The sequence below is a fragment of the Neophocaena asiaeorientalis genome, unplaced genomic scaffold (assembly GCF_003031525.2).
Source record: "Neophocaena asiaeorientalis asiaeorientalis breed wild unplaced genomic scaffold, Neophocaena_asiaeorientalis_V1.1 scaffold571, whole genome shotgun sequence".
Taxonomy (NCBI): Eukaryota; Metazoa; Chordata; class Mammalia; order Artiodactyla; family Phocoenidae; genus Neophocaena; species Neophocaena asiaeorientalis.
In genome coordinates, this window is record NW_020175669.1 from 983,098 (window position 1) to 999,560 (window position 16,463).

A 16,463-nucleotide genomic window follows, 5' to 3' on the forward strand; every position below is an offset into this window, starting at 1 on the left:
CCCGACCCAGCAAAGTCCAGATGTCAGGAGGAATCCCCAGCTCCTGATGCAGCAGGCGCACCATTCCAGTGTGGTCGAGCATCTGCTTCCTCTGCTGGCATGCAACCGGCCGGATGCGCTCAGACAGCAGCACAGGCTAGGCACGGGTAAGGACACACTCCCCAGCTACTCCAGGAGACTCATCAAAACTGAAATGTTAAGACAGGCCCAGAAACTCTCAAAAGAATAGAGCTCAGCATTCAGCAAAAACATTCTAAGCATTTTCCTCAAACGGAAGCTACAGAATAAGACATATTTCATGATAATTCTTATATTGGTTAATTCTATTAGGCTTGAAGCTTCTTCTGGACAGTTAACTAGAAATTTGGAAAAATACATGAACTCTTTGAGATCCCAAGAATGTGATGCTGGCTTTGAATTTTTCCCCTTTATAGTTCAATTAGATTATTTTTAATTCACTTGAATATTATAATAAGAGGAGAATAAGTCATGCAGGAAAGCTTCTAAATGACTGTGCTTCCTACATACCTACATACAGCACAGTTTAAAGCAAAGAATCCTGATCAAGAAGTAAATTTTAAAATGCACTTAAACCACGCATTATGGCCCTGTTTTGTTTAATAGATAAGTCATCTGGTCCAAGTCACTTCCATCTGAGCCTCATTTTCTTCTTCTAAAATATGGGGATAATATTAAAGCATATTTATTATAAAGCCTAAATATAAATTGCTTATTAAACTTTAAAATACTATGCAATACGTATTATATACGTGTATGTATACGTATATATGTAGGTATACGTATATACGTATACATACATACATATAATATTCATACTATTCTTAAATCTGTTTTGTTTAGTTTTGTTTTTAGAAAGAAAGGCAGGCTTCCTTTGTAATATCCAAGTCACACATCAAATACAGGTTCTCTGCCAAGAGTGATTCCACTCATCCTATGGGATGTCAACAAATAGCATCCTATAAAAACTAATAAACAGCTCCCATGTCCTCACCAAATTTCATATTTACTTCACTTGGAAATATAGATTTATACACTATTATATTCAGAAATAATATTACTTTACCAAAAGCCAGAGTATATGGTGTGCTTAATACAATTGAGAAAATGAGCCTGAGGAGAACTGTGACTGTTCTAGCCAGAAGTGACTGACTAGAATAAAAGTCTTAGTTTTGAAGATCAAAGAGAAGCAAAGAACTCAGGATAAACAATCATATAGGTCTCAGTCTTTTTAAACCTGCACATACAGGTTCAGGTGGACAGGTAGATAGGTAGGTGGGATATTTCTGTTAAGACGAGTAAGATTTGCAATCCCAACTCTTTATTAAATATTTCTTTCCCTATTTTCTCTTTCCCCAGCTAGCATGTAAACTCCCTAGGACAAAGACTTTGTTTTACACAGGTTTTCTAAACCTCAGCACTACTGATAGCTGGGACTGGATAATTTTTGGTTGTGAGGGGCTAAACTGTGCATTGTAAGATATTCAACAGCATCCTTGACCTCTACCCACTAGATGCCAGTAGCATCTCCACCCCCACCCCAAGTCATAACAATCAAAACTGTCTCCAGACGCTGTCAACTGAACTCTGGTGGGCAACATTGCCTCCGGTTGAGGACTACTGGTCTAGAACAGTACCTGGCACGTTATAGCCACTAAATAAATACTTGTTAAATAACTGAATAAGTAAATTTATTGTTTCGATTTTCACACAAACTTTTTCAAATTTCCTGAGCATGATCATTTATAAGCTTCCTTTTTAAAAAAAGATTTTGATGCAACTCCAAGAGACAATAAATTTCATGACATTGTCACAGTCATTCAAAGCTAACAGGTATAATTTCAAGTAACAGGAATTTTAAAAGAAAAGATGTAATACTTCATTATTTGTTTAATTTAAATGAATAAGTGAATTAGAGTGAAAACTGATAAATATCCCCCAAATGGATTTTCTAGATTAAAAGCAACTCTGTTCCAATCTGGCTTCAAATGAGCACTGTATGTTTGCACTTCGGAGGAAAAAATACAAAAATATATTACCTTGAAATGGAAGACTTAAATGTAAAAGACTTAAATGTAAGGCCTGAAACTTTTGGATATATCTCCAAAGGAATTGATATCAAGATTTCAAAGAGGTATCTTCACTCCCATGTTCACTGCAGCATTATTCACAATAGTTAAGGCATGAAAGCAACCTAAATGTCCATTGATGGATGAATGGATAAAGAAAATGTAATATGTACATAAAATGGAATATTATTGAGCCTTAAAGAAGAAGGAGGAAATTCTGCCATTTGCAACAACATGGATGAACTTGGAAGACATTATGCTAAGTTAAACCAGACACAGAAGATAAATACTATGTGATACCACTTATATGAGGAATCTAAAATAGTCAAACTTATAGAATCAGAGAGTAGAATGGTGGTTGCCAGGGGGTGGGAGAGGGGAAATGGGAAGTATTAGTCAAGGGCACAGTTTCAGTTATGCAAAGTAAGTAAATCCTAGACATCTACTGTATAACATAAAGCCTATAGTTAATAACACTGTATTGTATATTTAAAAACTCGCTAAGAGGGTAGATCTTACGTTAAATGTTCTTATCACACAAAATAGTAATAATAATAATAATTATTATTATTATAATAATGGTGAGAGGAAACTTCTGTAGGTGATGGGTGTTTATGGCATAGATTGTGGTATGGTTTCACAGGTACATACTTACCTCCAAACTCATCCAGTTGTATATATTAAGTATGTACAGCTTTTGTATGTCACTCATACTTCAATAAAGTGGTTTAAAAATGTTTTTGTTCTGCTCAGTCTCTTCTGTTACGCAACATGTCAAAATATTTCATCACATCTTTTTCTGATTTAAATTTCCTGAATGTTGCATATCCTGACTTATTCTGTGGTTGGAAACTGGAGTGAAGCATTTTCTAAAACACTAGAATGTTTTGCTTTCAAACCTTCCCCTATGTTCTTAATCACATCATCTCTCTTAATTTCAAGGTAGCTCATTATAACACAAAAGCATACAATATATGATACATGATACCAACCAAACAATATCTCAAAACTCCACTTTGGTAAAAACAGGAATAGAAATACCTGTCATTATTTTAGAAACCACTGCATGTTACCAGCAGTCTGTTTAAATACAAGTATTCAGATACTGGGAGTTCCCTGTTGTGTGTATTAATTAGTGAGGCTGGAGCTAAATGAATGTTGGTGGAGATGTTACATGAGGAAAGCTAGAGGACGGCACTGATTTTGTAATTCCAAGGTCTTGGACTCCTACTAAACCATCTCTGTGAGTACAGCTAACCATCCCATCAATCAAATAACTTAAACACGGTGATTAACAGAGCTTGGTGAGAAGAGCCATACTCTCTCAACTTTTAGATACTACCTGAAAATCAACTGAAGATAAAATTTCTAAGAGAAAATCAAGTTTACCCAATGTTTTAAGTGCTAGTAATGTTGTAAGTGGTAGTATAAACTTATTATGCTTCATTGAATAAAATAAGTCAGATTTCCAAACACTAGGAAATGTCTTAATATTTTGCATCCTTCTCTGATCTGCCTATATTTTGTTAATCTCCATCAAGATTCACTTGACACCTGCCATTTTTCTTAAGAAGCCTACCTAGAAATGAAAAGTTGTTTACATGAAATAATCCCTCCTAAAGACAGAGCACTTGGCTGAACATCTCCAAAAAAAAAAAAAAAAAAAAATTTCCAAAGAAGCTTGAGTCCCAGATTGCCACCAAAAGAGGGAATTCATTAATTCATTCATTTTACCAACTACTGTCCCAGGCAACATTGAAGATTCAACAGTAAACAAATTAGACAAAAATCCCTGAATTCAGTGACACATTCTGAATCAGAGCTAGATCAGAGTAGATCAGAGCTGCCCCTCAGAAGCACTTAGGCAGCAAAGCTAGAGTAGAAATGACTGCTTATTGGGATGTTGGTAAGGTTTTTCCTATTCTGATAATGAATTTTTGTGGAAATCTAATACATGCCTCGTTAACCCATTTACTATTCACAACAACCCTGGGAATAAATAATATCCCCTTTTTACAATGAACAAACTGAAAAAAGAAGGTTATTTGAGAACAGTATAGGACAACATAGCAAGTAATAGTGGAAACTCTAATCCAAGATTCTGATTCCAAAATGGAGCTCATTCCATTAGTCCACAGCTCATCTAATCCCAGCTGTAATGGTCCTCCCAAATTCCATCACACTCTTAAAGTCAAAGTTGGTGAGAAAAGGCTGATTATGAGAAAAGCAAGCATTTCCCCTCAAAGCACAACCCCCTGGTTGGCATCCTCAGAACAAGCTTTGAATCAGTGCATTCCTTTTTCTCTATCAGGTAGCTAGTAATAGGTCACTCTAATCAACTCTTTATTCACCCCTCTATTAGAAATCACAGCCTCCAAAGCCCACTCAGCCCAGCTAACTCACCCTCTCATTCCTCCACAGAACTGAGGCATGTTTACGATTTCAAACAAGAAGACAGGGTTTGAGCCAGAGAAGAGCATCTATATATAATATCATAAAGATTCAGGCTGGAACTAAAATAGAAATAGAGCATTCTCAATGTTGATGGGCACTTCTTCACTTTCCAGTTGTAGCATGAAAACTGACAATATCATTTAAATAAAATATGTGTTTGTATTCACTTTTGCAAAATTTCAATTGTTCTCCTCCATCTTTGCAAACTTCGCAAGACTTTAATAGTTTCATTTAAGAATAACTTATGGTTGATTGATAGATTTTTCTAGTGTTTTAAGGCTCTGATTATACTCCTTTCCTCAAATCTTCCCAAAACTACACATAATACCCATCAAATAAAAGTGAAAATATATTTATATTGAGTTTTTAAATTTTCATATTTACTTCCTTTCATTTAGGCTACCACCCATACTGTCATTATAAGAACTTGGTTAAAATATGTTCCAACTAAAGCTTGCTAGTCTTTGAATGCTAGATAAAAATCATTCTCTGCAGCTAATGAAGACAGAAACTCTGCCTGTAACAATATTAAGTTTGTTTTCTCTGGTGATTCAGAGAAGTGAGCAATCTGTCAGTAATACATTGAGTGGAATTACTTGTCTTGTAGGAATAACTGCTGACAGTCACTTTATTTCAGGGCTGACCCAAACATCTCCCTGCTGACAAACAAATTACTATGTCTAACTTTGAAAAGGTAACTAGCTTGTTTCTAATTTTGATTGGTCTCTCAGAATCCCTTATACATATGCTCAGTCCCATCCTTCATTGTATTAAAAAAAAAAAAAAAAGCAACAAAAAGTGTTTTGGGGGGACAGGTTTGAATTAATGAGTTAAAAAAAAAGTAAAGGAAGAAAACCCTATCGTTTGGAACTAAGAAAAAGAACTGTTATTGCTTCATTCCAAGACTGTTACACAGATAAAACTAGTAAGTGTGTCTACTCTACATTAAGACTGGCAGTGCCACCAATGACGGACTGGGTGAGTGAACACATTACCGAGACAGTATTGTAGGAATTAATTTTCTTCAATAAAGTGATTTTTAAGGCTCATGTATTTCACAATCTAAACATATGTCACTGTTTCATAAACAAAATAGATGGATTAAAATAATACATTACCAATATGCTGACATGTAGAGATATTTTAATTAGAAATTCTTAAACTGTGTGATATTTAGCTGTTGTATTTGCTAAAGAGAAGCATGCATCGTTTAATAAGAAAGCATGAGACAGGTGCATTACTTTGCATGATATGGTACCAGATTGTATTTAATATAAACTATGAGGCAACATTACTTCCAATTAAAAAACAAAACCAAATTACTTTAGGTACCTATCACATTGAAAGTAACAACAAAAAATGAATCAGTACATTAAAATCACTCTTTCGTTTAAAAAAAAGTGTCATTCTGAGCTTAGTTTCTGAGACAATATTTCTTCAGAACAATCTAACATCTTAGCTATTTAAAGGCCATATTTACATGACTGCCTCATTATACTGGTCCCCCCCTTTTGACTTACTTGAAGGACCAATGCTAACATAGCTGAGGAAAGCAAATGGCAACTGGTCCTGAAATTTATACGGGTCGAGAACTGGAATAAGTAGCAATATAATATATTGTTTACTGTAGCAAGTGCCCTCTGTTCTCTAAAGGTCAAAAGCACTGTAACCTTAGAGTTACAGTTTCTGATTGTTCCCAGGGTTAAATACATTATCAAAATGAATGGTTCAAGCCCCTCAACCTTCAGATATATGAGTATTCATGCCTCCATCTGTTCAACTAAAAATAGCATTCTTTGGCCTTCTCTCTCCTAATATTGTGCTCCTGAGGCAGAGAAAACCATGCCTTAGATCAGCACGGAGTACCAAAAAAAAAAAAACAAAAAGCAAAAAAACTTTTCTGTGTCTTTCTTATTTTAAAGAAAGAAAGAACTGGAATATACTAACGTAAGGAGGATCTTTCCACTTTAAATACCTTTTCTCTACCTGATAACAAAATTTCAGGCTTCCAGAGTATAACTATACTGTTAAGATTACCCAGGCTCATTAATGTTAAAAGTGACAACCTTTGAAGGACAAATTAACTGTACATCAGGTAGAGAGGACCACTTCTGAGCAATGCAGCAGGGTGTGTGTGGAGGTGGTGGTGGTATATATGTGTTATGGTCTTTCTTCCTAAGAATCTCTGATTAGAAATAAAACCTATTAACATAATTGTAATGCTTAGTATCCACAATTTATCATGATCCTATTTATCATGATCCTATCCACAGTTGACACAGCTGTGACATTTAGCTTGTCAAAGGAATGGAGAAAACCCTGGCTAGAAAAGAAAGTAGACTTTAAAATCAATAAAGCAAGATATTATTAAATTTTCTCTCTACTTTTGCTCAAGATTTAAAATGTTAGTGTCTATAGCAGGTTAGATATGGGTGTCCACTGTGCAGTTCATGGAAGTCCCAATAAACATGCTATACTCATACCAGGATAGTTTGAGAAACCTGCCTTTCAAACCAGGTCAATCTTTTCTAAGCAAAGGTTTCCTGACATGCAAGGAAAGGTACAAAAAGTGGAAGCTAGAGAACAGAGCAAGAATAAAAAAACAACAAAAAAACCCAGGAAACTCTCAAACCACCCCAAACTTACACTGCAAAGCTATGAGGGCCCCCTGCCTTACCAGATTCTGTATTTAGTCTCATTAAAGTGGCAGGCATGTGGCATATGTTGTGCTCCTAGATCCACATTGCTACAGCACTACACGGATCTGGTACTCACATATATGACATCATGGTTTCCAGAAACCCAACAGAAGCCAGATTTGACAGCATCAGGGGTCTGTGATGGTGGGGGGAAGAGAAGTCAACCTAAGTGAAAATTAGTAAAAGAAGACACTGGGTAGAAAACTGGCTAGGGGGAGGTTGATGGGATAGAACTCAACACCTCAAGAGAAAATAAAAGTCAAGAGGAGAGGAAGTTTTTAATTTGAGCCAAGGCCACTTGCTTTTACATTCTTTCAAGCACTTAAAAATTTAACAAACTACCTGTCCTGAGTAAGTAAGCTTGCTAACTGTCATCACACAGAAAGGCTTGTTCTTAACGTCCAGTTATCTCACTGCTTGCCAATCCTAAGCACAGTAGATTTTTAGAACGTCCAGAAATATGGCATCTTCTCTACAGCCAAAAGAAAGCCTTAGAAAAGAAATCCCTTCTGGCTGTATAGAAGACAGCAGATATTCTAACAGTATATGCCTTCTCATGTCTGGGTGGAAACCCCCTATATACTGCTTATAATCAAAGGGAAAGGGAAAGGAAGAAGGCAAGCAACAAGGTCTGAACTCTTCCTTAGGCTACTTCCAAGGTGTCCTTTGATCTTGTCCTCTTCCTTCTTCTTAGAAGTGAGCTTTCTCTATCATTTTCCAAAAATGCAGATTTAAAAGCAACAGAGAAGATAATGTCAAAGGGACACTTTATTGATCACATAGTAGTTGATATGTATAGACAGGCAGAGCCAATAGGAGCTGAATATACAACTTTGTTAGATGTAATTGTTTTCTTCTTTTTAAACTGGGTTTACCATCCTAGGTTAGAACATAAATGTAGTATTAGATCTAACCCAGAAAGTTAAAGTGTATTTCAGTGTGAGATAACCTGTCTCCTTTTTTTGTGACTCAACAGATAGCTAGCAACCCTCCAGCATCTGATAGTACCCCGAGAGGTACTCCAATGATATAGGAGAGGAATTAAGCATGATAATGGAGAGAGGAGGACTGGGTCCCTATAGGAGAAAGGGGTTTGGTTTTCAAAAGAGCCGTATGAGCCATCCTCTCCCATGTAGTAAGAATATCCCACAACAAAGAGCTTTATTGAAAGTTACATATGAAGGAGCTACTATAGTAGTTTACGTCAGGCCCAGGCACCCAACCTCACTTCAGCCAGAGAAAACTAAATTTGAAAACCTGAATTTGGTAGAGTTAGAAATCCTGGATAATAACTCTGACTCCAAGAATATTTCGTAACCTTGGTTAAATAACCTGACCTCTCTGAACCTCCATTGTTTTGTCTGTGAAAGCAGAATTATGTTTTATCAACTCCACAGGGTTGTTACATGGTCAAATGAGTTTTTTTTTCTTTTAATGTTTAAGTGTTTTTTAACTACTATACAGCATTATACATTATAAAAAAGAGTAAGGGAAATAAAGATGGTTTTGAAAGCACTCATAATGTAAAGAATTTGCTTAAATATATAGCAATAAACAATGTATTTCAGAGGCGCTGGTCTGGGGTTTGCCTTTTTCTCTGAAAGAAAAAGGAGCAAAAATGAGCCTCCTTAGGAATGAGAAAAAGGGAAAGATTATGTTTTAGTGTTTAGGTTGAGTGTTTGCTACTTTTTTAAAAAAGCCTAGAATATGACTGAACAATCCAGTCCCCCACCCAATGAAGCACCAATGGAAGTATTCATACCTCAATCTGTTTGTGGTTGTAAGAGTGGCCACCACCATGTTCAAAGGTGTCCAAACTCCTGCCAAAACGGTCACTTAGGCCCTTTAGCCTTGGGTTAATTTGTGGGTGGGAGACATGACCTTTCTGTTTAGTAGCATATTCAGAAAAAAAAAAAAAAAAGACAAAACATACTGTCAGAACTCATGAAACAGAACACATATTTCTAAACCCAAGGTCTTGACCACACCAAAGAATAGAAAGTAGGTTTAGGACCCAGATACTCTCTTTCACAGAAACTTGATTATAGGATCAAACTGCTTTCTTATTTTTGCCTCTGACTCAAGAAGACATGCAATAGCATAGCTATGAAAAAAGGAGAAATAGATTAGATTGATTATGAGTGAGGTTTCTTTTTATATTTTTACCAACTGCAGTAAGTTCCCCTGTCAGTAGTAGAGAAGGTGAGGGTTTAGAAGAGAGGTAGGGTTGCTGCTTTCATTAGGCAAAATGTCTAGCTCTGCTAGGCAGTCCATAATGGACATCTTCAAGACTTTCTGGATGAGGCTTATGACAAAAACTTCTCAAAGTACTGCAAAAATTCTTTATTTGTAGACCCAGTTGAAGATACTCAAAATGATACTTTTTCACGGTAAAATATCTGTACATTTTTTTATGTTCAAGTCATATGAGTAATAGCAAAGAAGAAACAAAAATGCCTAGTTAGATGCTATTCCCTAGACTATTTAAGAAAATTCAAAAAAAAAATCACAGTAAATTATAAGAATAAAAACTATCTCTATCCACTGTATTGAAATTCAAGTTACGATACATTTTCTAAATGTTCAAATACTGAAGGTTTAACCATTATTTTAATGATATTATCTTTTTGTTTTTGTTAAAATATACACTCATATTTAAAGTCAATTTCCCATTAAGATGGCAGTGCTAGAAGGGTATAAAGATTACTTAGTCCTATTGTTAACCCCCCCACCCCGCACCATTTTACTATGAAGAAGAGAAGGTGCAAGTGATTTTTTAATTTAGCTTCCAAAACACTTTCTCTCCAATTTTAGTTCCATAGGTAAAGAACACTAACCCAGAATTTGGTCAGACACCATGCCCAAACTTTTGACCTGGCATGAGGATGAGGACGAGAATACACATATTCAGGAGCAAAGTGTTCACATTTTCCAAATAGTTAAAGTAATTTGGTAATAACAACCCCCTATTCCATGAGCTGCAAGAAGGAAAATATCCAACATTGTTTTCTGTTTTGATGCGTATGTGTAAAAGCTAATTGGACATGAATGGAGACGTGGACGAAGAATTGATAAGGAAAAAGCTTACATACCCAATAACAACCAGCCATAAAAAATTGTAAAACCATTAACTTACCTGATCGAGAACATACAGTACTGAGTCCTAATGTCATTTTTTCCTTTAAAAATATTGACACTGACAGTTTTCTCTTCTATTTGCAGTATGGTAAGTACATAAGGTGTTAATCCTTCTAGGCTATGCTTAAAAAATTATTTAATATCCAGGCCATTATTTAGCATACAGCTGGTTAGCAGTTTTCCACTAAAGTACTGGCTCGGATCACACATTTTTTTCTTCTGGCACTCACCTGGAGCTGTAAAGGGCTGAGTCCAGAAGCAGCAGCAGCTGCCATTGTTGATGGAATGAACTGTACAGGGTAGTTATCACCTGTCGGAAAGAACAATGCATACAGGTTTAGACAATGAACAGGGAATCACAGCAGACAAGTACAAACATGGTCCTTGGATTGCCGGAGCTTTACAACATTGCTCTAAGCCCAAACATCTGCAGAAACAAAAGGCTTAGTTGGGCACAGACTTGCACTGCTGCCTTGGAACTTTTTGTTAACAGATAGCTGGTAGGCAAACTGGCAAAACATGAATGTGATGTTAAAAAAATTAAATGTGCAATTCAAGCATGTTCACTCCATTACAAATCTTGTAATACATCATTTTTTTAAGAGTAAAAAAATATCTTAAAGCCAGGCTGACATTCAGTTCACTGAGAAAGCATTAAGGCTTTTACATTAAAACAACAAAACGTTTTGCCTTGGTAGGCAAGGCAGAGTATTACAGTCCAAAAAAGATTAAGAATTACTGACTGTCCATAACCCTAATGTTTATTTTATAAAAAATAGAGGAAAAAAATTAAATGCAACCTCTTTAATTTGATAGGGGTAAGAGAGAAGCTAATCTTATCTGCCAACATTCTATGAAATGCCTGGTATCCCAAACAGAGTGGAAACTATGTTTTTCTGCACTAAGTTCCGGTGGAACCCAGTACAGAATCATGCACACACACTAGGCACTCATCACTTATTCTCTGATGATGATTTGGTTAAATAAACACACATTTTACATGTGATATCTGCATTAAATGTCTGGTCGAGATTGAGCATGGTTTAGCAGAGATCAATGCTACATCTTAATGTGTTTCTGGCTCCAGACCACTCCTAAACAGGGGGGCTGAAGCACCTTCTGTGACCTAAGATCATAGGCTGTATGAAGCGAACAACCTGAAGAACCAAGAGAAAGTGATGAGGAATGTATTGTGATAGTGGCAATTGAAATCAAAATTAATACTTATGGATAAATTATACAATATCAGTGATTTCATGGAGTATCACTTTGACTTCAGCTACTTATTTAAAGTCAGTGTTATGTACTGTCTCTAGGCTATATTTTAATAGGCTGTTCCTCCACACATTTTTTGACATTTACAATAATCATGCTGTTTTGCATGAACTTTTCCACACTAAAAGCTGAATATAATAATGAAAAGTATAGAAAGAATCACAGTAATAAAGGTAGTCAACTAGAAAGCAATAAAACCCCTTTTTTTCTGCGTGGACACTAATACCTGGAGCCTTCCTGGTGCCCCTGGTTCGTTGGAACTCATCCTGTTTGCCACATGAAGTTCCACTCAGCTGGCCCAACGTAAATGTTAAGTTGCTTTCACTTTTAACAAATTGTAAGCTTCTAATCTACACAGTCTCTTTGCATCATATCCATAATACCTCATCAGACCATTGAGCACAGTGTGCGCTTGTACACAGTCCAGTAACAATTGGCTTCTGATTGCATATGGAGCGCTGCTACAATGCATTCACTAACACTATACTGTGCTAGTCTCCTATGGAGTAATGTTCAAAATATCTGATCTTGTTTTTCCCCTTCCATGAGGTTGATTTTGGTTTGCAGTGCTACATGAGCTTTTTAAAAAAGATAACTAGGCCAAATTATTTTTTATGGTAAATGACTGCTGCTTTATGCTTAAATAATTCTACTGATCCTCTTGATATTTAAACTAAATTATCTGAAGAAAGAATATCCTAATCTAAGTCAAACAGTATTTCTTTGGTGACATCTTATCAGGTTAAAAAAATCACAAAACGATGCTGAATTAATGATGCTTCAAAAATAGAGAAAAAAAAAATCACCATTCCAACCATCAACATGGGCTGCCTCTCAGAACATTTTAGAGCTGTTCTTTCTTTAAATATCATGCATTATTCATACTAACTCTAAACCATAACCCTCCTCCCTGTAAGTTTAATACCAGTTGTTTTATTTGTACTAAAACATTTTTCATGTCAAACATATTTTAAAAAATCAAACTCTAAAAGAATTCCCTGGGGCACTCCTTTTTTCATAGCTGTCATGCTTCTATGCTATGAAATAGCTGATTTTTTTTTTTTATAGTTTTTGGCTTGCCAGTTAATTTATTACCATCTCTACCACACCCTGTAGTACTCTCCAGCTCACCTGCTGGCTACAAACAGCTTTCTTTCCACTGCTGACAAGCATATTTTTAAAATGTTTTTAACCTTTCTGCTGGTTTGAATCTGTATATCTGAATATAATCTTTGGAAAGCTATGTCTCCAGAACATATTGTATCAATACCAAAAGTAAAAATGAATACATTAGAGCAACTGAGTATATCACAGGGAATGATCAGAAGAGAGAGAAAAAGGAAAAGGCCAGAGAGGGAGAAGTAAGGGTGAAGAAGAGGGGGGTTAAAAGTAGAAGAGAAGATTTAAGAGGGAGAGGGATTTAGAGTACTGTGAAGTTTAATTCTTTTAAAAAGTTACAAGCTTCCCCCCCCCTCCCCCTCGCCTTTAATTGTCTCTGTGTAAGAGTCGATCAAGAAAAAGTTCTCAGTGGCTGACTTGGCAAGGAATCAGTCAACATGTTGTAGCAATTTTTTTCAAATTTGTCTCTGGATTTGAAATGCTTGCGTGAGGACCCATTCTCTTTAAATCTGTACAAAAGAAGATGAAGCCTGTTGAAACAGGTTGGTTTTAGGCACTACTGTAATCTGGCCCTTGCTACCTCTAGTATAAGTAGACAACCTCCAAATGCCAATTTGGGAAATAATGTCCATTACATAAATCCATCTTTCCAGGCTTCTAGGTTTTCCAACTGATTATTTTTATCTGGAGCTTACAGAGCAAATATGAAACAGGAGTTACAGCCTATAGGACATTTGCCTGACATTAGTTTCACTTGCCACAATAACCAACATTGCTTTGGGATCAAAGCAGCTCCACAGCAAGAGTCCCTGAATGACAGGAAGTATATTTTCTAATTTTCAGGGAAACCAAAAGGAAGCCGGAACTTATTAAGACTTAAACACAGGAAAAGGAGGAGCTTGTATCATGAACCTAGGACCCATTAGACTAAGACTACCTCCTGCTAGAATACTCCTAGTTTGTGTAATTCGGATACAAACTTCACTTTTATTAAAAAGTCAAAAATCCCATGGGTAAAATTCTGTCCATTTACTTTGATTCCTCAGAAAGACGAGGGACTGGGATGGTTGCAGTCTTCTGAGATACTAACTTCAGATATTAACCTATTTAGAGAGTTTGGGAGGAGTAGAGAAGAAAAATACGTTGAACTAGGAGACAGGACTCAAAGATTCTTCAGTTACTGGCTCAAAGTCTCATACCTTATTTTCCACCCTCCAAAACAGAAGAAAGATATACTACACATCCCTCATCTCACAGATCATTGTCTGGTCGTATCACAGGATGATGATAAGTTATTTGAGTTGCCAGATAACTCATAGATACACCCCACTTTTATGAGCTATTATCATTTTTGCTACAATATGGAAATATTTCAATTACAGCCAACAGTATAGACTTGGACATGCCACATTGCATCTTGCCTGGATGCATGTATTCAGAATAGCAAAATATTATAACTTCTCTGTATTCTGAGGGAATTCCATAATCAATCTGAATTTATCTTTGTGAGACAGCACACTGCAGCAGAAGTTAGTAGGCAGTGAGTGACACATTTAGAATCTTAAAAAGAAAACAAAATCTTTCATTTGTTCTGAGAACAATTGGAGAAAAAAATTGCCATGGATCATAGTATATATTGCTGAGATCACCATGCTCTTATTTCTCCTGCTAAACTTCTCCTCTATTCATCAAAGAATAGACCAATGTTGAGAAGAGTCTTGATCTCAAGACTTTTTCTAAGAGCATCTGCATTGTTTTTCATACCTTTAAAGAAGCTAAGAATCAAGGATCAATCTTAATTTCTTTACTTACTTCATAGATGCATCCAAACTCTTGGCTAATCATATGAAAATCATGGGATTTGTCACAATAGCAATTAAATAAGTGAGTATGGACAAAATGATACACATGTATCCTCATTACAAGAAATTAACTTAAAATAACAACTTAAAGTTCATGACTTAGTAACTCACCAATGATATAGCCTCCATATATGAAGAAGGGCACAGTTAAAATAATCTCAATCACCATAAAACTAGGTTAGTTTATACAGGTGAGCATATATAGTTCCTTCTTGGACCTCATCACTCTTATTTAAAAAGGGGAGTACTAACCTGAAGAACCTCAGAAATGCTTTGATTTCAAGTAGATGGATTTAATTAATAAAGTATTCCAGCAATAGTGGTACATGCCTCTGTTTTAAATAGTCAAGAAGAGCTAGAAATGGCTAGCTTCACTAGATGTCATCTAGATAATCCCATACATATAAATCACATTTTTTATACACACACACTCACAAAAGCTAGACTTTTCTTCATATCTTACACACTTAGATCATGCCTGCAAGAGTATAAAATGTCAAATATTCAGAATTTCAGTCTGAATTCTACCTCCACTAATTTCTAGATGTGAAAGTTTGGAAAGAGTTAATTTACTTCTTTGACTTTTAGTTTCTTTTTTTCTTTTAACAAAATATAGATAATGCCACTTATATCTTAGAGTTGTTATAAAAATTAAATGAGAATATATATGTACATTCATATACATGTATACATATACATTTATATATATAGATATCAGCAAATAAATGGTGCTCAATAAATGCTAACTGAAACAAAGGAATTAAAAAGAAGTATTAGGTAGCAACTGTACATCAGCAAATTAGACAATCTAGAAGAAATGGACAAATTGCTTGAAACATACAAATTATGTAAACTGTCTCAAGGAGAAATAGATAATATAAACAAACCCATAACAAGAGATTGAATCAGTAATCAAAAACCTCCCAATAAAGAAAATTCCTGGACTGAATTTTTGGCTTCACCAATAAAGTCTACTGAATATTTAATAAAAATTAACACTAATCCTTACAAAATCTTCAAAAATATTGAAGAGGAAACACTTCCTAACTCTGAGGTAATGAGGCCAGTGTAAACTTGATAACAAAGCCAGATAAAGACATCACAGGAAAAGAAAATTATAGACCAATATTCTGTATGAATATTAAAATCCTCAACAAAATATTAGCATATTGAATCCAACAGCATATCAAAAGGATTATTCACCATGACAAAGTAGGATTTATCCCAGGAATGCAAGGGTGGTTCAACATTAAAAATAAAAAATCAATGCAATACATAACATTAATAGAACAATGGGGGAAAAACCCACATGATTATCTCAATTGATGCAGAAAAGGCATTTGACAAAATCCAACATCTTTTCATGATAAAAATTCTCAGAAAAAACTAGGAATAGAGGGAAAGTCCATCAACATGATAAAGGGTATTTATGAAAAACCCACAGCTAACATCACACTCAGTGGTAAAAGACTGAAAGCTTTTCTACTAAGATCGGGGACAATTATACCCACTTTTACTGTTGCTATACAACACTGTCCTAGAAGTTTTAGTTAGTACAAGAAAGAAAGAAAGAAAGAAAGAAGAGAGAGAGGGAGGAAGGGAGGGAAGGAGGGAGGGAGGGGATAAGGAAGGAAGGGAGGAAGGGAGAAAGAAAGAGGCAAACAGGTAAAACTAGGTAAACAGGTAAAAATAGGTAAAACTATGTCTATTTGCATATGAAGTGGTCCTATATGTAGAAGATTCCAAAGAATTCATAAGAAAGCTACAAGAGCTAATAAATAAATTCAGCAGTTTCAGGGTAGAAGATTAACACACAAAAATCAACTGTG

General features: G+C 35.5%; 1 protein-coding gene across 5 annotated transcripts in view; it reads right to left on the minus strand.

The window, feature by feature from the left end:
• SOX6 (SRY-box transcription factor 6) overlaps positions 1-16,463 on the minus strand; it is a 414,778-nt gene that overhangs the window by 105,497 nt on the left and 292,818 nt on the right. For 4 of the 5 annotated variants that reach the window (XM_024731581.1, XM_024731582.1, XM_024731583.1 and 1 more), the window contains exon 8: positions 10,609-10,688. In XM_024731581.1, coding sequence (XP_024587349.1) covers positions 10,609-10,688 — 80 coding nt within the window. Of the gene's footprint in view, positions 1-9,002; positions 9,126-10,608; positions 10,689-16,463 lie in introns of all 5 variants that reach the window. The other variant, XM_024731584.1, reaches the window with a different exon arrangement.